Raw genomic sequence first — 27,403 nt, forward strand, 5'->3', positions numbered from 1 at the left:
TACTGATGATTAACTACTTTATGTGGTGGATACAATCAAATTATTACACAGTACCAAATAGATTTTATACTAGATCTAGATTCCAGCTTACGAGTCAGGACAATATACATCAAAAGTAGATAAGGAAAGGTATAACTTTAGCAAGTTGGTCACACCTTGCAATCATTATGTTTTCATTCAATTATCTCACATCATGAAACTTTGACGAGCCTCAATTACTCATAAAGTTGGTTTTATGATCTTCATAACTGATAATGCATGTGCAAAGGAGTTCTTACTTTTCATAAAGGGCATTGTGCTGGACACAGACACCCAAGTTCTCTCTGGTTGACATGGCTTTCTTAGAGACATTGACGCCCTGTAAGTAGACCTTGCCAGAGGTTGCAGGGAAGAGACCTGTGATGATGTTACTATGGTAACAAGAAAAATAAATATACATCACTCAGCGTGGTTTGAGAAGAGAAAGATGAAAATGCAATACTTGTGATTGATAAAACGGAATGTAACCAAATTCATAGTTAAATGTCTCAATACAAATTATTAAATTCACCTGTTACAAATAATTGTATTTCAATAGTCAGAATGCTAATTGCAAATCTTATGTGCTGTTAGTTATGGAAATTCATAATGTTTGTCCTACCTAGCTTGGCTAAAAGAGAAAGTGGCCGACTTTGTTGAACGTAAATTGCTCCGCAGTCAATTTCCAGAACAACCAAATTCTAACTTCTATCCTGTACCAATCATTACACCTTACCCTAACCCAAAATACATGTACAACTTAAGGCGATTTTGTAACCCTCACGCAAACCCTGTACCTTCCACAAAATAAAGCCTGGGGAGTGTTTCACAAGACAAAGATTGACTGTTTTCCCTCACCATTTTACTGGCATTGGTCTCTCAAGGGACGTACAAATTTTGTGATAGTTTGATTATTGAAGGAAAAAATGTTATCTTAAGATCATAATGGCGAGAGCAACCAGTGGCATGAATGGCCTGCCATAGTCAAGTCCAACTTAAATTCGATCTTAGTCTTTGTGAAATACTCCCCTGGACCACTACTCACATGGTGGTTGTTTTTCCTGCTCCGTTGTGTCCTAGTACTGCTGTCACCTGTCCCTCAAAGAAGTTGAGTGAAAGGCTATCAACGGCAACTTTCTCCTCTTTGAAGCATGACCGGTAGACCTTCGTGAGATTCAAGATGGCGATCCCGACTGGATGATTGGAGGGATCTTCTTCTACCACTGGATCTGTCAAAGAAACAATAGTATGCAATCAAAGAATAACCAATGATGAACAGATTGCATTGAATATTATACAATCAAAGAATAATTCATAATGGACAAGATTGCACTGAATATTATGCAAGCAAATAATAATTGATAACGTACAGATTGCATTGAATATTATGTAATAAAATAAGAATTGATAATGGATAGATTACATTCAATATTATGAAGTCAAAGAAGAATTGATAACAAACAGATTGCATTGTATATTATGCAATCAAATAGGAATTGATAATGGTCAGATTACATTCAATATTATGCAGTCAAAGAAGAATTGATGATGAACAGATTGCATTGTATATTATGCAATCAAATAGGAATTGATAATGGTCAGATTGCATTGAATATTATGCAATCAAATAGGAATTGATAATGGTCAGATTACATTCAATATAATGCAATCAAATAAGAGTTGATAATGGACAGATTGCAATAAATGTTTTGCAATCGAAGAAGAATAGATAATGGACAGATTGCATTGATTACTAAGCAATCAAAGAAGAATTGATAATGGTCAGATTGCATTGAATATTATGCAATCAAATAAGAATTGATAATGGACAGATTGCATTAAATATTATGCAATCAAATAATAATTGATAATGGACAGATTGCATTGAATATTTTGCAATCAAAGAAGAATCGATAATGGTCAAATATTGTCATGGTTATTAGAGCATGTTCGTATGTTTTTTCTAATTACAGCTTTAAAACATAGAAAGTGTGATAAAACATCTCTGTAACAGATATAATTTATATTTGTCATTAAGAGTATCTGTATGGCAAACAACTGATTGGCCAATCTTGAGACAAGATGTATTTCACACTAGCCTTATGCAAATGAGCACAGTGCAATTCACGGGACCGATACTATTCCTTTTTGTTTTTGTGACTGATAAATATTCAATCATGTTGTAGTGGCAGCAGTGGGATACAAGATCACGCCATTCAGGCCCTGCTTCATGAAATCTGTCATCATGCAATACCTCAGTCGGTAGAGCAGTGGTCTCGTAATCTGGTGACCTGGGTTCGAAACCAAGGCGAAGCGCTAGTGCCCTTTGATAAGGCATTAATCCTCATTACAAGGTCCATTGGAGAGGACGTAAAGGCGTCGGTCTTCTGGTTGCTTATTAACAAGCATTTATTGCTTTCTTAGCTGTCAGGTAAAATAACCACCACTATCAACTATCAATGTAACAATCCTTGATACAAGTTACTGAAATAAAGGCATCCGATTGGCTATGAACTCTGTTATAGAATTGTGGCAGTTGTTATTGAAAACAACTTTGTGAAACATGGCCCAGAATAACTAGTGACTTGCCTTTACCTTGACTAGTTAGGGCCACTCCAGACTCTGGATCAAAAGCTGAATTGATGTACTGCTGCATGTCGTGTTTCTTAGAAATCGAGCAAGGGCACCAGAACGAGGGTTGCAGGGGAAAGTACCATTTCCTTGGAACACCATATTTACCTAATCATACAAATAGAAAAAAAGACATAACTGATAATTCAATTCATTATAGTATACAAGTTAAGCAAGAAGAAGAGAGAAAAGAAAGATGTTAACATTGCACAAGAAACTAAGAAACTACAAGGCATAATTAAAATCATCAGCAATAAAAAAAAAAAAATTGAGATAGAATTGGCTGAATAAATCAAAGTATGCTAACCAGGGAAGAGGGTCTTGATGTACCAGCCCAAGATGAGGTAAACAGCGCCATCTACAGCTAAGGCAATGAGAACGAAGGCCATGGAGCTGATTTCTTCATCCAATGCATTGTTCCATATCAGATGCCATTGAGCGCCAACGCCCATGTTTTCAAACTGACTGATCACGAGACAACCAATACTGAACGTAGACGGGAAGAATATACACTGCATGGAAGAATCAGAAAGAAGGGCTCATTATATATTATACAGCTTGTAAAGAACACACTATGTAGAGGTGTCATATGTTTAGTTGATACGCCGCTGGTCTGTGAACCACATGGTTCACGGTTTGAGTGCCACTGCGGCACTGATGTCCTTTGGCAAGATATTAAGCTACATTTACTACTCTCCACCCTTGTGTAGTGAATTGGTACCTGAGAGGAAGATGCTGGAGCGCCTTATCATGGTAGCTCGGCTAAAAACAGGGTAATAATATGATTGCAGGGACTCTGGAAGAACAGTATTATAGTTCATGCTTGATGTAGGTGTATAAGAGCTTACCATTTCACAATGGGTTCCATTAGGTATCAGGCAATGGTATGTATAGGAGCTTATCAGGAAATTGGGTTCATGTAAGGTTTCATGTGTGATACTATGTACATGTATTTATAGGAGCTTCTTGATAAAATTGGTTTCTGCAAGATGTTTATGTTTAATATACATGCATGTATATAAATATGATAACATAACATAACATTTATTGACTTTTTCAACACCCCTCTCGGAGTATGAGAGTACAAAACAGAGACATATTTACAAATACTATTCATACCTTCTACTACATACACATTGTATCAAAGCATTTTGACAAGACTAGCCATTTTTGCTTTAAAAAAAATAAATAAAAACAATACTACCACTACGAGTAAATATACAGTTCTATCTCTTTTATTTTCGTCTATGACCCAGCTATTTATGTATTCTCTCCCTCTTGTTGTTGTACATGAAATAATATTCAATGCAATTTATACATCACAATGGGGTCGAATTAACAAGATCTTTAACCCTTACTGTACTGGGCTATTTTGAGCACCCTCTGACTGGGGGGGGGGGGGGGGGGGGGCCTGGGAGGCCCCCCCCCCCATGATCTCGGCCGTCGAATGTCTGATGAACACAAAAATTTGCATTTTTGTAGATATTTACGTAAGGAACAAGATGGTATAATTTTTTTTTCATAATATGCAAATTTTTGTCGTTATAGCCTAATTAATTATGCAAAATGCTAATTTTATGCATTTTACGGAAAACTCTACATATTTGTCCGTAGACTTGTGAAGAATCTTGAAAATGTATTGAATAAATGTTTCCTTCATCTCAAATTCATAAGGTTTCATTATTTTTATGATATTTGAAAATGCATATATTAATTTGCATAAATTATGAATACGCAAATTACGCATTCATGAATATCAAATCTGGAACTATATTTAGGGAACTAGAATCACTACAAAAATTGTCAGACTCCACTTTTTGAATGTTGACACTCATTATTCATATGAAACTTCTTTTCTAACACAAAATAGTTATTTGATGTAATTAATAATGATAATTTATGCAAATTTGATGCGATTTTCAACCATTTATTTTCTTATGTATTTTATTGTTTTTTATTTCTTATTATATCAATTGTTTTAATTCTAATGTATTCTTTTGTTCTGGAATACATCAAGTTACTCTGAGAAACATATAAAAGCAATTTGATATCAATTCATATCTTCACATTTCTGCTTGTACATGAATATATGTAATTATAGCACTTTTTTGATGACATGCGCATACTAATTGTTATGTAACACCTTACAGGTATATTCGATTTTCACGAAAATGGTATCAAAATGTGCGCAAGACTTGAGGGAAAAAAGTCATGAAACAACAATTTAAAATTCCAAGCGGTTGCGGCGCGATCTCCGAAAATGTCGAGGGGGGGGGGCCTCCCAGGCCCCCCCCCCCCCAGTACAGTAAGGGTTAAATAGATCTTTAATCTGATCCCCCGGCACTCAATTTATGTTACTTGTGCTTTCAACTTTTGATTTTCCTATGTCCATCTTTTTATATTTGTCATATGTGTTCATAGGCAATTTTATGTATCTGTTTTTATATATTGAGTGGATAAATGAATTGAATTGAATAGAATTGAAGTCATAAAAGCAGACAAGTACATTGGGTTTTGACACAGTGTTCATGCTTGACATATGTATATAAGAGCTTACCGGTACAATGAGTTTCCACAAGGCATCAAGCAATGATTCTGAGGCAAAGATAGCTATATATGGCAGGTAGAAGATCAAATATACTAGAATTGAAGCCAGGGAGGCAATGCTTGCTCTCTGGAATACAGCACTAGCTAGATAGCTGGGTAGAAAAAGATAATATAGGGAAATAAAATAAGAAGAATTAAATAACAATATGCAAGAAGGGAAACACAATGAACTACATGACTTTGGGCTAGTCATTATATATGTAATGCAAGTCGATCTCAAAAAGGGAATTCCTGAATTAATTATTTGCAGGCTTTGCCCACCAATGGAACAAACAGTGGACTGCAATACATTATAAGGGCAACTTTCAAAAGGAATAATTCAGATAGTTATTTTGTCTGTAAATCTGGCAGAACAAGCAATATGCTATAAGCACCTGGGCCCTGCATCAATTACAAGATACTATGAATGAAATTAGCTTCTGAAAGCAGAAGTTTAGCAATATTTTATACGTGGTTTATCTGTCAAGTGCTTTAATAGACATGTCATTATACATTTATAGAAAGGTGGTCTTTATGTAAAGGTTTCTTTTAGTACACGTTTCCATGAGACACAAAGGGAAATGGAAATTGTGGTCCATATATAGACAGGGAGTCTTTCTATACAGGTGCTCACTAAAGCAGGTTTCACTGTATTATCATAATAATATTTATACAAAAAAATTATATTTCACTTGTGACATAAAAGTTTCAAAGCATTGTACACATATCAAGATTAATTAATCATCATTAATTACTTACCAGAACATGATAAGAGAGAAAAAGTAATCTAAAATGAAGACGAGTAGGAGAGACCAATCCGTCATTGGCAAGATGTTCCCATATGTCATGATGATGACAACCACACAGGAGAGTAGGACAAGGAGGAGGGAGTTAGAAATAAACCACGCCCACCAGTTTGCACCCGCCGGGAGACCCATCACCTTCATCAACTGTATCAGGATGAACGAAAGAGACAAATTTAGTCAGTTACAACTACAAAAATAAAACTAGCGAGTAGAGCATGTCAAGGGTTCGGTGACACAAAGACGTAGCTACATATTTTGCCAAAATGAGTATTTGATATCAAAATGTTCAGAAAAATGTAGGCTTTCAAGGAAACACAAAGACTAACTCAACCCAACACCCCATTGAAGTCAATGGCTAGTGAAACATACACTAACTCCTTAAGGCCCAAGTGGACCTTTATCTTCAAACCACTATTTCTCAAAATGGCCAAAATGGGGTTACGTCTTTGTGTCACTGACCCCTCCATATACTAATCAAAACGTCGAGAACGAAAGAGCTCTCAGCGGAGGTCACCCGCCCTTTTTCAGGGCTCTTATTCCTTTGAAAGAATGACATGGTTGTAAACCTGATAAATTGACCATCTATAATCAGTATCTTCACTTAAAGGGGGTGTAGCATGGCAAATACTGGTTTACGCCATCTACGACAGCGCGTGCAAGCATTCGCGAAACAGAGTGATGTTCCCCTCACGCTTCGGTTTCGTGTACGTTGCAGCACGTGAATACTGCAGTCGCGTCGTCTGTAGTGGTATTATACCAGATTGGCCAGAGTCAGGCTACTGGAAAGACACAGAGTATTGTCATGCTACACCCCTTTTTTAAATGTTTGTGTTTCTGCAGGACAAGATCTGTATCCGAAGATATCAGCTGGTAGGGAGTATTACCTCTTCGATTCCTCTTTCTTTCTCATAGACGAGCTGATGGGTCATGACCCCTATCAGAACCACAAAGCTGATGGTCATCACAAGCGGTAGAACCAGGGTGAAGATGGCACTAAACCTATAGGCAGAGAGACAGAGAGACAGAGTTGTAGACTATAATTTAAGTATGTGTACTTTTGTCTACATTGTAAGAAAGGGAGGGACAATATAAACATCACCACCGCATGTTTTTTTTTTCTTTCCCTTTTTTAAATTTTTGTATTTATTTGGATTGGTCAGTATTCAAATCCGTCCTCCATTCATTACCACAAATTATTTCACTGGGGCCTACAGCTCTACAAGCTTGCTTTCATGTCCCATCATACTTCTCTCAGTTAAATCAGTACTCGTTATTAACCACTTATCTTTATGTTATTTCTTATGTCTCATTGATTGTTATTTTATCCCTCAAAAAACAATTTGTACTATATTTTGAAATGTATATGTAACATGAGAAATATGAAAATTATTGAAATGAAATGAAATGAAGTGACTTTTGATCAAAAGTGGTCAAAGAGCAATTTCAGTTTCAGGGGCAAACTTCAACAATTTGAATAATTTGCATATCAAAATCGGATGTGCATCTCGACCTGTGATGCAATGAACAGGGGCTATATCATGGAATTGTATTGTGTGACAGGATTCATTAATTGCTCAAGATTAACAATACTGTTTGCGATGGGTGCAGTGCGTACATTTTGTCTAAATTTTCTTGGGCTGTTTAATATGCCTATACATGTGGCCATTTTAATATATGTAAATTATGCAAAATGCTCACAACTGCCTTTTGGGCAACAAAGCTGCAATTGTTTGGAAACAACATGGGATCGTATATCTACAAACAACTTTAATGGACAGAGTTTTTCTAGGTTCATCAAAATAACGTCAAGTTGACTACTTACTCATCATTCAAGTAGCATGGATATGGTGTCATCTGAAGATAGACTCCGGGAGGCTGTATATCAGGGCTGGCTTGCAGCGACACAATGCTGCCCTCAACCATATCTTGAAGCATAATGTAACCACGCAGGTAGCGTAAATCAAATACAAAGTCGTTGGCTGATGAACGTGTTAGAAAGCTGTGAATTAAACCAGGATGGATACACGGATTGATTACAATGCAAAGACACGTCTTTTTGGATTAGGGTGTGGCCCAGTACATAATATAAACAAGAATATATACAGACATGTGCGTACCAGTGTACATGCAACTATAAATTTACAGCTTTTTTTTTATTTGATTTGATCACACATGTATAAATACATTTAAAATATACGACATCATATACTCTAGTGATAATTGCTGTGGCCAATTCCTTACATTATTCCTATTCCTAACTTTAAAACTGTATCATTACAAAAAGAAGAAGAGGAAGAGAAAGAAGAAGAAGAAGAAGAGGAAGAGGGAGAGGGAAAAGAAGAAGAAGAAGAAGAAGAAGAAGAAGAAGAAGAAGAAGAAGAAGAAGAAGAAGAAGAAGAAGAAGAAGAAAAAGAAGGAGGAGGAAGTGAAGGAGGAGGAGAAGAAGAAGAGGACCAGAAGAAGCAGAAAAAATCAGAAGAAACAGAAGAAAAAGAATAAGAAGCAGCAGAAGAAGTAGAAGAGGAAGAAAAAGTAGCAGAAGAAGAAACAGTAGAAGAAAAGGAAGAGGAAAGAGAAAAACAAGAAGCAGAGAAGCAGGAGAAGGAGAAGCAGAAGAAGAAAAAGAAGAAGCAGAGGGAAAAGCAGAAGAAAAGGAAGAAGATAGGGGAAAAGAAGTAGAATGAAAAGAAGCAGAAAAGAGTAACAGGCAGAAGAAGAAAAAGAAGGCACATACATGTCTCTCAGCATGTCCGTAGGTGGTGTATTGTCCGAGTCCATACGAATCTTGTATTTGATGTGCGCAGGCAGTTCCGTAGCATCTGCAGGAATATCGAAGGCTAGAGCAGCGAGCAGAGTGTTATCTTTGTCAAAACTCCTTGCGTCCTCAACCATGGCTGCCTCGTTGTCATATCCAATGAACCGATTCAAGTTGAAGCATGTCGTCAAATTGCTGACCAGTTCTGCCAGCAGATTCAGAGTCTGTTAAAAGAACAAAATCCCAGAGACTCAACAAAACATCAATCCTTCAAAATTCCAATACAATGAAATCGAGGGTTCAGTGACAAAAAGACGTAACTCCATATTTTTCCAAAATGAGTATTTGATATCAAAATGTTCAGAAAAATGTGGGCTTTCCAGGAAACACAAAGACTTAACTCCACCCAACACCCCATTGAAGTCAATGGCTAGTAAAAAAGAGACTTAACTCCTCTAGGTCTTCATGTCACTGACCCCTCGAAATAATGTATCATCATCATCAAAGTTGACATAGTCATTGTCATCGATTTCTTGAGAGCCTTTCCGATCTTGTTAACAAATTAGAGGTTAATGCTGACTGGTTTCAGGCGATTGTTTCAAAAAGACTAAGATCCACTTAAGTTGGACTTAACTATGGCGTGCCACTGTTTGCTCTCACCATTGGTCTCTCAATTATGATCTTTAGATACTATTTTTTCCTTCCATAATGAACTATCAAAAAAATAATAATTCTGTAGATTTGTAAACATGATTTGTACTTCCCTTGAGAAACCAATGCCAGGAATGGTTACAGGAACTAGTGGCATGAACAGATTATTCTCACTGCCATGTTCATGGACTGAGTAGAACTTTGGAGATGATGAGCACTTGTACAATGATAGACCACTGCAAATCAATTTTCTCATCATCAAGACAGTAGAGACCAGAATTTTGTTCATGATAGTTTATGGATGGAGGGGTGTAGCATGGGGGGGGGGTAATATAATAGGGGAGCATGTGAAACCTCCCATCAGAGTGCAAACAAGAAATTAACTAGAGAAACCGGAAGAAGGGTAAAGAGGACCCTTGAAGTTGCCAATTTGAACATACCTGGATTTGGCCTGGATCCATAGATGTAAGGTTTCCACTGAGGACGTCCGTGAACATGTCAGAGTTGATGCCATACTGATCCTCAAGGAGCCCTTGGACGTAAGAGTTCTCTAGCAATGTCTGTTGAGCAGAGACATTTCAAATCATTTTTATCATTGTAATTATTATCATTACTTCTTCTACAATTATAACAACAATATAACTACTACTACTACTGTCACAACTACCACTGCCACTACTGCTGCTATTACTGCTACTACTGCTACAAATGCCGCTACTGCTACTGCTGCTGCTGTTATTGCTGCTACTGCTACTACTACTACTACTACTAATGCTGCCACTACCACTACCACTACCACTACTACTACTACGTCTACGTCTACGTCTACTACTACTACTACATGTATATGCAACAGGTAGTTTTATGAATACATGGAAGTTTACTATGGTAGCAGTAAGCGTGTTCGGATCAAGATCAAAACACCCATTATTGTTATCATCATTGTCATCATCAGCATCACCAACATCATCATCATCATCATCATCAATCTCATCACCATTACCATCATCGTCATTCTCATCCAAATCATCATTGTTAAGTTAGGAATCAACAGAAAGTTTACCATGGTAGCAGTAAGCGTGTCGGGATCGAGCGCTGTTCCCAAGTCTCCTTCGCTCCTCAACCAGACTTTAGCAAACCGCTGAGTGAGGGCAATGTTCTCAAAGGTTCTGTTTGCCTATGAAACGAGAAGTGGATGCATTGAAAAATACAAAAAACTCCTTTTTAGAATTAGGTAACACTACGACAATATTATCAACAACATTGCGAATGGTAGTACTTGGACCAAGTTTGAAGTTCATACATCAAAATGATTTTTTTAGATTAATGCAATAACATGATGGACATATGTGGACAACATGAAAACACAGTGCTTCCGGCAAGGAAAAGAGCTTTTCAGCTTACATATATCTTTACAATTGCAAAATATTAAACATGTAACGGTTTCCGTCAGTGAGTGTATGGAAATGCCTGCGGTGCAAGTAGTCAGTTGATGCTATTAAAGGTTTAATACTCTACACCTCGTTTTTACATGTAATACATTCAGTTTGAAAAAAGTTGAGCAAGATCTACTTATGAAGCAAACTGTTTAGCTATTTCAAAAGCAGGGCTGTATGCATTTCTAGACATGTATTCACAAAAAATGAGGGCAATTAAACCCATTTTTTCTGTACTTCATAGAACACGAAATATACATATTCAATATTGGTATGCGCTACAAACACCAACAAGACCGACACCTGACCAATAATAGATCAAACAGTAAACTGAATTATCCGTACGGCCAAGAATTGATCTGGTGTTCGTTTAGCGGTGTAACTGAGGTTCCAGTGGGTCTATTATGAATTTTGTGTGCATACACATAGAGATGTCATAGTCGAGAGGTTTAAAGACTTGACTAACAATGCAAGGTTGTGGTTAAGCAAGGCATTTTATCTACATTGCTTCTCTCCACCCAGGTGTTTAATTAAATGGGTCCCCGGTACGATGGGAGCGTTAATGTGGCTAGATTAGCATGTGTGCGCTTGTAAAATACACCTGGCTGGGATACTCCCAAGGGAGCAGAGCATGTGCACTATCATGTGTGGGTTCGCAACTCAATCTGAGGACCAGGGTAACAATAATTATAATGTAAAGCACTTGAGAAATGTATTACTAATTGCTGTACAAATGTGATTATTAGAAATTGTTATTATAGAGCAATTGAGCCTGTGAACACATCTCACCTTTTCAATTATGCGTCTGACGGGTGCAATATCCGGAGAGTAGAGAATGCTGCCCGCTACGATAGGCTTAAGGTAAGCCCAGACTAGACGTCCATCAATACCATCCACAATGGAACTAAAGATGTTCACACAAAAGTCATCTGATGAAAATAAAAAAGTTAGCATATAAACACTGCATGCACAAACATTATACACATAGTCAAGAGGTTTTCACAATCTGGTGATAAAAACAGTTGGGGTATAATATTAAGGTAAAAAGAGCACAAACATACAAGGTGAAGATGTTCTCACTAAAGAATTGTGATGACCCATAATAGCAGCTCATACTGTACAAAAATGCACAAAGAAACATATACACAGATATGTACATTGTCGAGATGTTTTCACAAAAGTCATCTGATGATTTAAGAAAAACAGAAAAACAAAATATACAAATATATATCTGTTTCATACATTGTCTTGTTCACCATGGTAGGTTGTGGTTTCTCTATCATCACTTATTTATTCTTTTGTTTCGTTTTTACAACAAGGCGATTATGTCTCACCCACCTGTGAACAAATTATATGAAAGTTCTCAGGGAACATATCTGACTCACCTTTGGTTGCACTTGCAGAGATGCCAACCCTATAGGAGGGCTGTCAGTAACATTTACCAAATTTGTCCGTAACGAATGGGGGTCTTTCCGGAACGCAAGACACTGCAGCATAATTTTCGCGCGAAACGTCAAACACCCAATCACTCTTACTGCATTTCGAACCTACCATTTTTAAGTCCAAAATAAAGATGTGCATGAAAACGTTTTTAAAAATCGGTTTGCAGTCAAAGGATCTCCTCCTCGGGTACTCGCTCTTTTGAATGAATCCATGATAATATTCAGGAAGAAAACACCTCGTTCAAGCGTCGAACCACAAATTCGAATCCACAGTCAAATGGCAGAACTCATATTCTACACACGCACACGTACACTCACCACTACCACAGACACACCAGCCCAGGCCGCTAGGCCCGGCGTTCATGAACAACAACACACCGTATACCACACTTGCAATGCGCCTGCTGAATCACCGAAGTCTTCGCTACTATACTTTGAATGGGTATTGCGGGCGCCACGCGCACGATCATCCACCACCATGCTCCCCCAAAAACGCACGACCGCACGTAGCAGTAATGACGGCGGCCGTGTTGTTTCACAATTAAACAAGATGGCGGCGGACGGACCACGTGCGCGAAAGTGCCTTTCCAGTGTAGTCAAATTCAGTGAACTTATGAGTAAATGCGTGCGACATGCAGCACAGTGTACGGAGGCTATGTGATAAGGCGGCATTCGCTATAATGTACTTTTATTTATCGTTTCCCCGTAACCTTTTGATTGTTTACCGTAACGCCGTAACAAGAGCATTAAAACCGTAACAAATACGGTGAAACCGTAACGGTTGGCATCTCTGCACTTGGTAAAATGTATGCAAATTTATCTTTTACTGGCAATTGCCATGATTGTCTTTGAAACTTATTTGGTTGCAATGGGATTAGCAGTTGCAAAGTCCTTTGTGACAAACAATCTTGTAAACTTCACTGCACTTACCTTTATTTTCAGTGATAGTAGCATCTTCAAATGTACGAATGAAATCTTCGGTGGCTCTACGTTTTCTCAAGCTGGTGCTACCACAAACAATCTCTTGAGTGACTGCAGAGATCTAGGTAAAAGAACAACAACAGATTTATATTTTACAAATGCATAGCCGTTATTTATTTATTTTATTTATTCATTTTATTTATTTATTCATGATTTCTTTTAAGAGGGTAGTTTCATTCAGTTTCACTGGAAGACAGTGGATCTGCTTTTTAAGGAAGCCCTGCATTTTTTCTTCCTAACTTGGAATTATCAAAATAATAAAAATGATAATAATATTATTACTACTATTATTATTAATGTTAGATATATTACTCATTGCGGATTTATTGCGAGACAAACGAATGTCCCTAGCGATATTATTTTCGATATTATTATTATTATCACAACACCTTTTAAAAAAATGTATTTCCTCTTGTCTTTGAGTTTTAAAAATACTTCTTTCCTCTCCTCTCACCTCTTCTCCTGTGAAGAATCCAAGTTCAGCCATTTCTCTCAACCTCTCTATAGCTGGGTCATCGTTGAAACTGGCGATGGCCTCCTGCAAGGCCGGTAATGCCATGGTAACCGCCTCTAAGGACTCGATGGATTGCATCACTTGACTGATAGTTTCGTTGCTGATGCTGAATGCCCCGCCAAAACTGTCGGCCAAATAACTCTATTAAAAAGACAAGCGAACATATTGTACATGACTATTTTTACAGATCTATAGATTCTAACATCATACATGTTTGACTCCACATCTTCGTAAGAACAGAGGCATGTTTTACTCGCAAGATGCACGTTCACATTCTATTGTACATAATTATGTGGAAATGCAATTAAAGTGAAGCCTGTATATCAAGACCACTCAAGGGAGACAAGAATGTGGTATTTATAGGCAGGTGGTCTTTATGTAAAAACAAATGTAGTACACATTTCAATGAGAAACACTATTCAAGGGAATCTGAAAATGTGGTCTTTCTATCCAGGTAGTCGCTAAAGCAGGTATAACTGTATTCACTCGACCGTGGCACCTCACACTGACGCTCTGCATATCATCATCATCATCGTCCCGGGATAGCTTCTAGCTGCTGAAATGAATTATCATTGCAGGGTTTAAGGTTCATTTGACAAGAGTTTGGGACCACCTATATACAAATTGGACCACCTATACAAATTGCACTTACCTGAAGAAAAACCAAGCTTCGACTGATAAATCATAGCAACTTATTCATGGGATAGCTGATTTCAGATGGTCATAAACTAATTGACAGAAAGACCACTTATACATGTATGCTTTCACAAATGGTAAAAAAAAGTTATACAGGTCAAATCAAATCAAACCTACATACCACATTCACGATGGCACTGACATCGATAAACCGGAGGACGGTTGATTTCAGATGAGTCATAAACTAATTGACAGAAAGACAACTTACATATGTGGTTTCACAAATGGTAAAAAAAACTTGTACAGGTCAAATCAAATCTACATACCACATTCACGATGGCACTGACATCGATAAACGGGAGGGCGGTTTCAATGAGCGTGGCGACCTGATCACCTGAGAGACCACACATGGTATCGGCAAGGATCGTAGCATTGGTTTGATTTGAGAAGATGAGGATGGTGCTCAAGTAATCGGGATCACAAAGCTTCTCCAGGAGCTTGGTGATTTCGGTCAGGAAGAGCTGATTGGGAGGAAAAGTGATAAGAATCAAGATAATAATGATGATGATGATAACGATGATGGTGAAGATAATTGCTAATTATTGGATTTGACTGCTAATCCGCACATGATCATGCACATGGTCCAATCCTTGGGTAGTATACCTCTATATACATGAGGGTAATAATTATCTTCAGGTCATTTTCTATACCTCCTCAAGATCGAAGGTAGCATACATGATTTCCCTCACTTCACTCTGCCTTAAAGCTGTATTCTCAACCCTCTCCGCTCCTTGGGGACTATACCTCTATATACACGACAGATGTGCTATGAGTAATATTATCATCATGCAGTACCACATTTGTGAAGTTAGATTTATTGCTAATTAATGGGACTCATTTGCTAATCCGCAGATGATGGTGCACTCCCTCCGCTCCTTGAGGAGTATACCTCTATATACATGACATATGTGCTATGAGTAATAATCATATTTAGGACATTTGTTATACCTCCTCAAGATTGAAGGTAGCATACGTGATGTCCCTCACTTCACTCTGCCTTAGAGCTGTATTCTCAACACTCTCCGCTCCTTGGGGAGTATACCTCCATATACATGACAGATGTGCTACGAGTAATAATTGTCAGCAGTACCACATTTGTGTAGTTAAATTAATTGATAATTAATGGACTCATTTGCAAATCCGCACATGATGGTGCACTCGCTCCGCTCCTTGAGGGGTATACCTGTATATACATGACAGATGTGCTATAAGTAATAATTATCTTCAGGACTTTTTGTTTACCTCCTCCAGATTGAAGGTAGCATACGTGATGTCCCTGGCCTCACTCTGTTGTAGAGCTGTATTCTCAACCAAGAAGTCCTGGAGTACACGCTCATCCTTCAGAATATTGTTCACAGTCAAATCTGTGAAGGGTACAAAATAAAAATTTCCATTTAAATTCTGTATTAAAATTGAGTATTCAGATGCACATTCAGAATGTTGTTCACAGTCAAATCTATGAAGGATAAAGAGTACGAAATCAAACATTCCTTTTTAAATTCCGTCTGGCACATTTTGGGTATTCAGACACCGTTCGCTCTTCTTCAACGATCGTTGTTAATCCAACCATTCGCGTGTTTGTTCATCTGGCTGTTTGCAAGACAGCTCATTCGCATCTTGATCGGGAGACTCTTCCTGACTTACTTAGGGCTAAGTGCAATCAGAACCTGTCCAAACTCTCCAAACGGATTCTGTATCCTGCTTTCTTAAGATGCATTCAGCATGTGATTGCACAGCAGTTGGATTAAATCTCTTAATCGTGCCTGAGGTAGATTCCATTTCAACTTACGTGTGTTCCACTTATAAAAAAAACCTGAACGGAAATGTACTAATGAATAATTTGATACACACAAATTAGGAAAAAGTACAAAATGTATTAAACAAAGTTTAAATGAGTTTATCTGAGAATGTCTTAATTCACATTGGTTGAGAGCATAGAATCTACCTCAAGTGAAACAATGATACAAAATACAATCATAATTTACTTCTTCTGTTGAACGGCACATGCTTCTGTGAAAATTGCTCTGGGGTAGTTTCAAAATAACTAACTTCAATCATGGACCCAACAGTATATCTAACAGTATACCAGGCACTATACCTTACCTTAATCCTAAACCTAAATCTAATCTTAAACCCAATTTCAACCCCAACCCTTATCTTATACTTCTAACAACAAACAGCTGGAGCAATTGTCACTTTCATCACCACATTTGCAGGTGTTTCCACAGGAGAAGTTGAAGCTTTAGACCTACCTGGGATTTCAGCCAAAAGTTCAAGAACGTAGATATTGTCCAGTAGAGTTCTAATCAGTTGCTGGACATCGCGATAGGTCGGGAAGTCTTTGAATAATCCTTCAGTAAGAGTCAACAGGGCATCCACGCTTTGATAGATTAAACAAAATAACAAATACATTGTAAGCTATGAATGAGTGACTTTCTGTGAATAAACTGCAGTTTATATGATCAACTAGTATTCAGGTACACATGAAGGTGAGAAGAATGTAGTGGCATCTACATGTACATAGAAAATTCACAGATTTTAATAATGATTCAGTCAAACCTGCTTTAGGGACCACTTGTCTACACAGACCACCTGTCTAGAAAGACCACATTTTTTCGTTTCCCTTGAAAATGGTTTCTCATTGAAACATGTACTAAAGGAACCTGCATGCCTACAAAGACCACCTGTCTACAATGACCCCTTTTTGTGTTTCCTTCGGCGGTCGCTTTAAACAAAAAAGTGACCACTTGTCTACACAGACCACCTGTCTACAAAGACCACATTTTTTGTTTCCCTTCAAAATGGTTTCTCATTGAAACATGTACTAAAGGAACCTGCATGCCCACAAAGACCACCTGTCTACAATGACCCCTTTTTGTGTTTCCTTCGGCGGTTGCTATAAACAGGTTTGACTGTATTTATAATTGTAATAATATTAATAATAATAAAAGTAATAATAATAGTAACAAAAATAACACCGACAACAACAACAAGAAAAATAATAATAATGAAAACAACAAAAAATAAGTATTTTTACAGCGCACAAATCCTCCACACAAGAAGCTAAATATGCTCTAATATTACCCCTCCTCTAGCTAAGCTAATAATTCAAGAGCTCACAGAATTCAAAGAATTCCCAACAATCTTTACCCATCTATGAACACACAATTGTAGATTAATGCTTCCTAAAGGACTTAAATGCAAAATCAGGGTTCAAACCCATGACCTTTGCCTTTCCGGTCAAGTTTCAGTCAATTTGAACCAACCGCAACTCTTAACCAATTGACCCCTGGAACCGGGTGGCTCCTGTATGAAGCCTATGGGAATTAGACGATTCAGTAGTCAACCTGTTAAAAGACCTGTGTTCGCCTGTAATCCAGCTATAAATGGAAGTTACAAACTGATTCAGCCGAGGACGCAGGTTTGAAACTGAGTCACGTCTTTCGTATGGTGACGTTAAAGGTCAGTACCCAGACGTAAATAATCATATCTAATTGATACACGTCTGTAAAAACCCAATTACACATATACTCACCTTCTAAGGGCCCTTATCGTAATGTTGATATTCTCTGCCAGTGTATCAAGATCAGAGATCGTCGGGACACCGTCATCGAAGAGGGCTGGAAGGACAATAGCTACAAACTCTCCAAGCGCCTCATAATCTACTTCAGACAAGTTCCCGATGGCATTGAAGGTCTCCAAGAGGAATTCCGGAAATGTTTGTCCAGCATTTTTGTTAATCTGTAAGCAAACAAGAAAAAGACATAATAACGGAACTGTTGGTTACAAAACGGGTTCTAAAATGTAGGCAATTTAATTGGTTGAATGACACCATGAGACCATACACGGGCAACATTCTATATCAATTCACATCAAGTTAAAGCAATAATAAACTGACGAGAACATTTTGCCCTAGTGTACTGTTTATTGCAAAGCGCCATCTCATGGTCAAGTTGCTAACAGAGTGTAACCCAATACCTAATTCGCAGACAGAGGACTAGATGCCAGAACCAAAAGTGCAGCTAGGGAAGCACCAAGGTACAGGATCATACTGCTACAGCTGACCTGAGATGGCGTTAGAGGGGGTTTTGTGGTAGTACGTGCTTCTGTTACGTACAGTATGGTTTTAACACCCTTATACAGCTCTTGACAGACAACTAGGTGTTGTGGGGTGCGCCTGTAATCCAGCTAACTATGGAAGTTACAAACTGATTTAGCCCGAGGACACAGGTTCGAAACTGAGTCACATATTTCGGATGGTGATGTTTAAAGGTCGGTCCTCAGACGTAAATAATCATAACGGATTGATACACGTCTGTACAAACCCAATACACACATACTGCTTTACATACATGAAAATCTTGTAAAATTAAGATTTGCTCACCAGATCAATAACTGTTTTCAAGTCGATGTTGGTGCGAAAGAATTCTACTGCAATGAGTGTTCCATTGCTACACAATCCCTTGAGGATTTCTTCTTTCAGTGTGGAGTCGACATCGAGGAGAAGATCATCGAGCAAGGCTTCATTGCAAGGCAGATTAACAGAGTCTTTCACTCCGAGATCAAAGAGTTTGAATAGCTAGAATAGGAAGAAAAATGGATTAAGCAGAACAACATTAGATAAAAGGGATGAACATGATAATAATAATAAGGATCTTACTACTACTGCTACTAATACTACTATAAGGTACTACTACCAATAATAATAATTACAATGATATTAAAATGTATTAAGCAATTAATAAAGCAACAAATATTACATGTACATTTATATGTATAATTATAAGTACTCAACATATAAGTTGTATTACCACTGACAGTATTAAAAATATTAACTTCAAATATATATCCTGTAAAGCAACATTACAACTTAAAATTACAAAGATTACATTCTGAATAAATGTCAAGACCACTTTTGGATAAGATTGGGGAAATGTTTTGCACACTACACACGGAAGTTCACTCCAAGTTCCAGATAACTTCCATGAGGGCTTTGCAAAGAATCATTTGTCTTCCATTCTTTGATCCTGAATAATTTGAAGGTATAATACGGTTTTTGAAAAAGAAATTCAACTAACATTTGTAATTCAATATTATGTATTGTTTTTTTGCAAACGCTGTGATAATATTGTAGTGGCGCGTACTTGGTGCAAGTTATTACTATTTTTCAAGGGCCCATGTATGATCCTGGAGTACCCCTTAGTAACTGGCATCTGTAAAATAATTGTAGGGGGGGGGTAATACTTGTCTGATATGTGGGGAACAAAAAGCATCTGAAATATTAAAATGTTAGAGTATTTTTTTTGTTTTGCCTTTGCCACCTACACCTTCTACCACACAAGAATTCTGAAAAAACCATGTCATGTCATACCACTGTAGCGTTGATTGAACTATTCCTTAGGGTCAGGAGATCGATCTCGGTCAGGTCGGTGTTCTCTTTCAAGAATTGATAGATGCTGGAGCCATTCAACAGTGCCTCCTCGAACTCGAAGATAGACAGAACTGGAGATACAACAAATAAAACCAACATTATTTGGTGGCTATTCGATCAATTTCAATTTATTCATGTTTCCAACAAAACATTACAAATCAATTGTAAGCATTTAAAACAAATGTAGAAATACATGTTGCAAATAGTGGGGTCTACTAAAAAGCAATGCTTGTACAAGTGTGAACACCTCAAATGATATATAGAAATAATGAGTAATTAAATTAACAAGTCCGTAACTATAAAAGGAACTACACAATACGGCTATCAGTATAAGTGCATCATAGTTCTTGATTTAATAGGCCTATACTACACTTCAACATTTAAAGAAGATTGGACAAAGACAAACAGCTCTTTCAGTGTTTGCTTGAGAACACACAATAACACACACAACAACAACAAAATTCACATACTAAAAAAATTACAAAATTTGGTAAGGGTATGAATAATTACTGTACAAGTACCATGATAGAAAATAGGACAAGAAGCTGATATTAATATGTCATGTACATGTACATGAGGTAAGGATTGAGATCGATACTTACCATCAGTAAGAGGAACTTTGTTTGATTCAAAGACTGTCCTAAGAAAGGAGAAAACCAGGTTGAGGCTGTTTCCAAACTCTCCTGTCCCGTTCCCAAGCTGCTGAAATAAGTCCTCTACAACAGGAGCTAAGATAACAAACACATCCCCAAGGCTGCACATGTAAGATAGAAAGATAAGACAAAATAAGGATATGTGGTAAATAAAGTGTCGTCACATATACAGTGTACATGTAAAATGAAACTAATGTACTTGTACGCATAAAGAAAAAGAAAAATATCATAACAATATGATAATAATAATATTGGATATTTCATAGCGCACACATCCACAGTTATTCCACAACAAAGCTATTTAAAATTCAATATTTGATGAATTTGATGAATGGTTGATTGGAAACCCATGTGTTGTCATAAATACTTCATATTAGTTACTACCCGTAGGATTATTCCTTGAAATGCACTGGGCGGTGATTACGGCTGTCGGAGCTAAAGCTAGGGTAATCATTTCCAAAGCTCTTTGGAAGCACATGGAGACGTTATATAATGTGATATGCACTTTACAAGAACCAAATATAATTATCATTATCATTGTTACATGTACAGGTAAAATATCATTAAGTTGAAGATTATTGTTAAAATGTTCTTTTTTCAAAACTGAAAATTCTCTAGCAATGTCATTCCATAATGCTTGAAATCGACCTGCACCCCCACCTTTCCAAGCTGCCCTCAGGCAACTGGTTAGGTATCTCGATCAACTTCACCAGGAGGTCTAGGGTAGGTGGAGCTTGGAGATCTACGATGCAACCATCAGGATTCGCGGCACAGTCCATAGCCTTCTCTACAAAGTCTTTGGAACGACCGATGAATGCAGCATCGAACGGGGGAAGGTCCTTGCTGTCAAAGTCAGTAATGATGTCCAGCTATGAGGAGAATATTGAAGATCATGAAATAATGAAAGTAGACAAATCAATGAAGAAATAAATAGAGAATTGTATATATTATTGTAATTGACAATGGCTATGATTATTTCTTTTTTGTAACTTTGTTTGTAAATTTATACCATTGAAAATATATTTCTGAATGGACATTGCATGTAAATGATTAATTTCAATTTCAATTTTAGATAAACAAACAAACAGACAAATAGATGATTACCAGTAATAAATAAATGAATAAAGAAAATAACTAAATGAATAAACAAACACATATATAAATAAATGAATAAATCAGTATGAATATAAATAAATTATATACACCAAAATATTTTAATAGAATTATAAATCAAATAAATAAATGAATAGATAAATAAATGTCATTTCCAAATTTTCAATTCAATTCAATTCAGAACTTTCTTTCAGACTCAGCCATAAAACATATGTTACATACTACATATATAGGGAAAAGAGCGGAGTATAAACATGATGAGTATAATAACGACAAATCTGACAAAGAGTATAACAAACTAAACTATACTACATACAAACAATCTAAACTGTAACATATAACCTGTATCTGTAAGATTGATAAAAGTATAGCAATCTAATTCTAAGCTCTAACTGTAACTCACCCTTTCAGCATTCTCTCTGATCCTGAAGACATCCAAAAGCTGCTGCCCAAAGTCAGTGACAAGCATTGTATTTAGACTCACGATGAGATCAAATACTGCTGTAGATGACCCGTTGGTGGAGTTACCTGGTGTCAAAAAGTCACTCAGGAAAGAGGGATCTAATTCAGAGATGCCTTCAAAAGAGCCCTTCAGCAGTTCTATGATCAATTTACTGAGCTGTTGGTAGGGAAGAGGATATGTAGCATCTCCACTTCATGAGCATTGACTTGGGGAAGTGATTGTGACCAAAGTACTTTGATAATACACACACTCTTTCCCTTTTTCCTGATTTGGTTGATTTCACAAATTGTTCTCCCTCCATTTCTCTACTTACAGGGGGCTCCTCTCTCTCTCTCTCTCTCTCTCTGTCTCTATCTTGTTCTCTGTCTCTTCTCTTTCTCTCTCTCTTTCTCTGTCATTCTATTTCTCTCTCTCTCCCTCCTTAAGATGAAATCTCCCTTATCACAAGTATTTGTAAAGGTTGTTCCCTCACTTCATTCCATCCAATTATAACCTTATGTAATAATAATAACAAATTTGGAAATTATTTGCCTGGCTTTAGCTGTGCTGCCAATACGGCGCTCTAGCATTTCAAGGAATTAATTCCTGCCAGGTACCCATTTACATCACCTGGGTTGAGTTTGGCAAATGTAGAACAATATCTTGCCAAAGGACATTAGTGCCGCGGTGGGACTCGAACCGCTGACCTTGTGATCGACAGTCCGGTGACGAAACCACTCCACCATTACACCTCTACCTTAGATACGTAAGTCAATATGACTGGTATCACAGCTTTAACAAAAGGATATCTCTCTTCTTGATTCTTTTTCTTTCTTTCCTATCTCTCTATCTCTCCATCCTCTCTGCATTCATCCACCCCCCCCCTCTCTCTCTCTCTCTCTATCTATCTCTCTATCTCTCTATCTCTCTATCTCTCTATCTCTCTCTCTCCCTCTCTCTTCCTTAAGATGAAATTTCTCCTTACCACAGGTATCTGTAAAGGTTGTTCCATCACTTCATTCCATGCCATTATAACCTTAGGAACCTCGGTCAGGATGACTGGTATTGCAGCATTAACGATGGTATCATTGTCCAGGACGGTCTGTATCTCAGCTTCACGATCTGCAAGATGGAAGACATTATCAAGGTTTCTTCATTCTCTGACGAGCTAAAAAATAAGCACACTTGAAAGGCACATTGACAATGAAGCTTTGACCTTAATTAACACTTTATCCAGAGCTGCCAACCTCCAGAACAGAAAATCAGTAATCACAAGGCTCAAAATCAGTAATTTTGGGAATAAATCAGTTATGTCCTATGCGTCGCTAAGAATCTAAAATAATGGGACGCATGCACGCATTATATTCAACATTTTTGGTGATTTTACTCACACCAGTTTGCTAAATATTGATTTTCAGGTCATCACAACACATTAGTTTTCCATGAAAAATTGGTGAAGAGAATACTTGATACTTTTCCGTCTTTCTCTGCGAGGGTTGGATGGCTGCCATACTGCACAGCACTCGCTACCAAAAAAAAAAAATCCTTAATTTAAGACAACATTCCTAACTGCTGTAATGATCATTAATTTCCGTACCAATTACGGGAAATCCATACTAGTTGGCAGCTCTATTTATTACTTTCCATACAGCAACAAAAAGTTGGACTTGGGGCATTACGGTATCTAGGACAGCCTGTATGTCAGGTTTATGATCTGCAAGGGGAAGACATTATTCAAATTTCTTCATTTTCTTGACAAAATCAAGACTGAATATTTCATGTTCACAATATGATGATAAGCTCTCTCTATAATAGATTAACCCTTTAGCAATGTACAAAGAACCATACTTTTTTTTACTACACACCCTATACAATAAAGAATGACTATTTGTATATGAATCTTCCCAAAGAGCCAGATACGAGCCAATGTAGCTTCATTGTGCAGTTATGTTCCCAATGTAAATATATACATTGAGCAAAATGTGTTTGCTTGCATCCACTGTAGAATACTTGGAAGAATGAATAGATTAATTGATTAATAAATTAATTAATGAATGAATTAATTAATTAATGAATGAATGAATTAATTAATTAATTGATTAATTAATACAAATGTAAATAAATTAATAAATGAAATAAATAAATAAATAAATGAATACATAATTAATAAATGAATACAAAAATGAATATATAAATGAATAAATCTATACACTAACTTACCAGGTAGTGAGAAGAACAGATCCTCCACCATAATCATGGCCAAGTCTAGCCTTCCCAGGATGGGGTAGAAGACCTCATCCCATAGGGGTAGGGCGGGTAATGTGCTGGTCAGAGATCCAGAGACCATCATTAGAATATCACTGAAATGATAATAGGAAGGCTAGGTTGAGCAGAAATAGCTATGTTACACAGTGAATATCCTATATTAAACACATTCCTAATTTCAAACCAGGACCTAGCACTGTCCTTGACCCTTAATCTAACCCTAAACATAATCATGGCCAAGTTGGGTCAGAAATCCAGAGATCATTATTAAAATATCACTGAAATTAAAAAGGAAGGATGGGTTTAGCAGCAATAGCTATATGCAGTGAAGTAAAGTAGTTGGGAATATCAATACAAGTTCATATATTTGTCCTTTCATCTTAATCACGAAAGTGGTAAAATTGACTTGGTTTAATACAATATCTATTCAAAGAAATCAAAGAAAACTTGAAGAAAAAAGAAAAATGAAAGCTTACTCCAGGTTATCTATGGTGGGCAGCATGGTGATGTTAAGACCAGCATGATTCATAACGTCTCTGATGGTTATTAAAATTAATCCATTTGACAGCTTCTCAAATTCGTTAACCATACGACGCATATCAATGTCCTGGTCCTGGAAACCTAAGTCGAAGTTGTTCGTAGCGAGGACGGTAATCTGCAAAAAATGTATTAAAACGGCGGTTTTAGCCAAATAGCGTTTAATAATTATAAAGCTTTAGGTTATACATGAATCCCATGACTTTAACAAACCAATCGTCTATCTGATTATCAAGATATCTATGATTGGAATTAGAAATTTCAGAATTTGTTTTCCTAACGGTTTTTATAACACTACAGTCTATTGGGAAAAACGAGTATGGTAAAACCGGTCACTCAAAGATTTTGAATTTTTTGAGGCACTTCATGATCATTTTGAAGCGCAATTTTTATGGCTTAACTATTTAACCATATCACAGACACTGATAACACGTAGGGCCAAGCATCTCAGATTTAACATTGTTAAACGATGCCTTTAAGAAGTACCTAAAAGTCTATTGGCAGTTTTCTTTTAAGTCACTCTGGTGCATGTTCAAGAAACAGCTACACAGTGTACAGTGGTTGAATACATATATATACAATGAGGTGTGTTTTATGCCTAACAAATCAATCTTACCGAGACATACCTTACTGAGAATCATGCACACTGAATTAATTGCCTGTTCTCTGTCCCTGTGATTATTATAAGTATGGCCAGTTATGTATCACTAGAAACCAGGAGTCATGCAGATGACAATCGTAGAAGCTTAATTGTTACTCTGAGCATTTTCATGCAGGCGGGATTTTTTATAAAATTGTTTGATCTAACCTTCCCTTATGCAATTATATAAATTTCATCAATATCTTTAAAAAAAGTAATCCTAATTTAAGCTGAACCTACAAAAGTGACATCTGGGCCCTATTTCATCCACCTTGTTATCGATAGCAAATGCTAAATTTCTATGACAAACTTGAACTCAGCCAATCAAATGTCATAATTTCAGTAGCTTATAACACTTATAGTAGCTTATAACTTGTTATTGAAAGTTACCTCATGCTCCAGAGGAGCTATGTTGAAGTGGGTCATTAGGTCATTGGCTATGGTTGGATGACCCGACATAAGGTGAGAGCACAGCGACGTCTGGAGTGAGTTCGTGTCAGAATAGAGGGTGGGTTTGAGAAGCTCGTTGAAGGAGTCTGCGTCACAGACTACCGTCTCAATATCATCATGGGTATTCAGTGTCATTGCCTGGAAACAAGAAAAAGATGGTGTAAGGAATATATGAGATTACCAATCAATGCTACATTGATACGTAGGTGAAGAAAAAAATTGACAATTTCCTCTTACATCATAAGTTTTTTAATGATAAGTATGCCGTTATATCATGAAAAGAATTCCAAACTTTAAAATACCAAACCAATAATGAATGGTATATGGGGGAAAAAGATAATTCAATAGGCTGAGTAAATGCATTCTCATAAATTGTGCTTCTAGAGGTTCCTATTTCATCAGACAATATTAATACATGTAGATTTTAATAGTCATCTATCTTCACATCTCACTATATAAACACCAGTGAGATTATACTAGATAATGTCACTGTTACAATTGTAATAAATTGTAACAATCTAAAATAAAGGGAGACCAGAAAATGTAAACATTTTGTAATACATGTTTTTTTGAGAAACACTATTCATGGGAAATGGAAAATGTAGTCTTAATAGACAGTTGGTCTTTCTATACAGGTGGTTGCTAAAGCAGTTTTCACTGTATACGAGAAAGCTGATGTATCCAATTTTCTTTAAAAAAGAATGGATCAAAATAAAGAAATATCTCATTTCTGTCCACTCGTTTTTTCATGGGTTTTAATACAACAGAATGTGAGAAAAACATAGTTGTGAGAGTTTGACAAAGATTTTAAAAAAAAATTTAGATGCAAAAGTTTTAAAAAATTACAATCTTGAACAATAAATATGCTTTTGAGAATAATTTTACATGATTTTTGTAGCTAACCTGTTGTGGATTCACCAATGCTGTAATGAGCTGAGGGAATAGGTCGCTGCCCAGGGCGTAGTAGAGATTCTGAAGAACTGTTGCATGATGGGTAATCAACTCACTCAGGGTAACGTTATTAGCTGGAACAAGAAAGAGTGTATTTGTATTATCAGTATATCATCCATGAATATTGTGTCTGACATGCCCTTTGTATGGCAGAGATTCTGGATAGCTGTTGCATGATGGGGGACCAACGCAAGCAGGGTAATGTTATTACATGTAGAAAGAGACAAACAAATGAACCTTATTATACATGCACTTTTAAAGTATACACTTCCATATCTCTTGATATCAGTGAAGATGTATATGTATCATACAACTCAAAAAGGGCCTTTGTTTAAATACGTTTTGATGTAAGCTTTGATATGTCACATTCTCAACAAAGATATAAATGGGACATATCAAATTTTA

The 27,403-nt window shown here is 36.8% G+C and overlaps 1 protein-coding gene across 13 annotated transcripts in view; it reads right to left on the bottom strand.

Annotated features, from left to right (window-relative positions):
* The window catches only part of LOC100890089, a 109,611-nt gene that overhangs the window by 38,839 nt on the left and 43,369 nt on the right, over positions 1-27,403 (bottom strand). For all 13 annotated transcript variants that reach the window (XM_030983031.1, XM_030983032.1, XM_030983027.1 and 10 more), the window contains 28 exons: positions 26,951-27,072; positions 25,988-26,185; positions 24,897-25,075; positions 24,376-24,515; positions 23,141-23,277; positions 22,117-22,332; positions 21,261-21,469; positions 20,550-20,701; positions 19,888-20,018; positions 18,901-19,095; positions 18,052-18,257; positions 16,769-16,896; positions 15,759-15,880; positions 14,783-14,977; positions 13,761-13,961; positions 13,256-13,367; positions 11,673-11,812; positions 10,511-10,624; positions 9,888-10,007; positions 8,776-9,020; positions 7,864-8,040; positions 6,926-7,040; positions 5,995-6,185; positions 5,207-5,348; positions 2,957-3,161; positions 2,614-2,757; positions 1,064-1,247; positions 279-410 (listed from right to left, as the gene is read on the bottom strand). In XM_030983031.1, coding sequence (XP_030838891.1) covers positions 279-410; positions 1,064-1,247; positions 2,614-2,757; positions 2,957-3,161; positions 5,207-5,348; positions 5,995-6,185; positions 6,926-7,040; positions 7,864-8,040; positions 8,776-9,020; positions 9,888-10,007; positions 10,511-10,624; positions 11,673-11,812; positions 13,256-13,367; positions 13,761-13,961; positions 14,783-14,977; positions 15,759-15,880; positions 16,769-16,896; positions 18,052-18,257; positions 18,901-19,095; positions 19,888-20,018; positions 20,550-20,701; positions 21,261-21,469; positions 22,117-22,332; positions 23,141-23,277; positions 24,376-24,515; positions 24,897-25,075; positions 25,988-26,185; positions 26,951-27,072 — 4,552 coding nt within the window. The remainder of the gene's footprint in view (positions 1-278; positions 411-1,063; positions 1,248-2,613; positions 2,758-2,956; positions 3,162-5,206; positions 5,349-5,994; positions 6,186-6,925; positions 7,041-7,863; positions 8,041-8,775; positions 9,021-9,887; positions 10,008-10,510; positions 10,625-11,672; positions 11,813-13,255; positions 13,368-13,760; positions 13,962-14,782; positions 14,978-15,758; positions 15,881-16,768; positions 16,897-18,051; positions 18,258-18,900; positions 19,096-19,887; positions 20,019-20,549; positions 20,702-21,260; positions 21,470-22,116; positions 22,333-23,140; positions 23,278-24,375; positions 24,516-24,896; positions 25,076-25,987; positions 26,186-26,950; positions 27,073-27,403) is intronic.

Source organism: Strongylocentrotus purpuratus, unplaced genomic scaffold (assembly GCF_000002235.5).
Source record: "Strongylocentrotus purpuratus isolate Spur 01 unplaced genomic scaffold, Spur_5.0 spur5_scaffold_13, whole genome shotgun sequence".
NCBI lineage: Eukaryota > Metazoa > Echinodermata > Echinoidea > Camarodonta > Strongylocentrotidae > Strongylocentrotus > Strongylocentrotus purpuratus.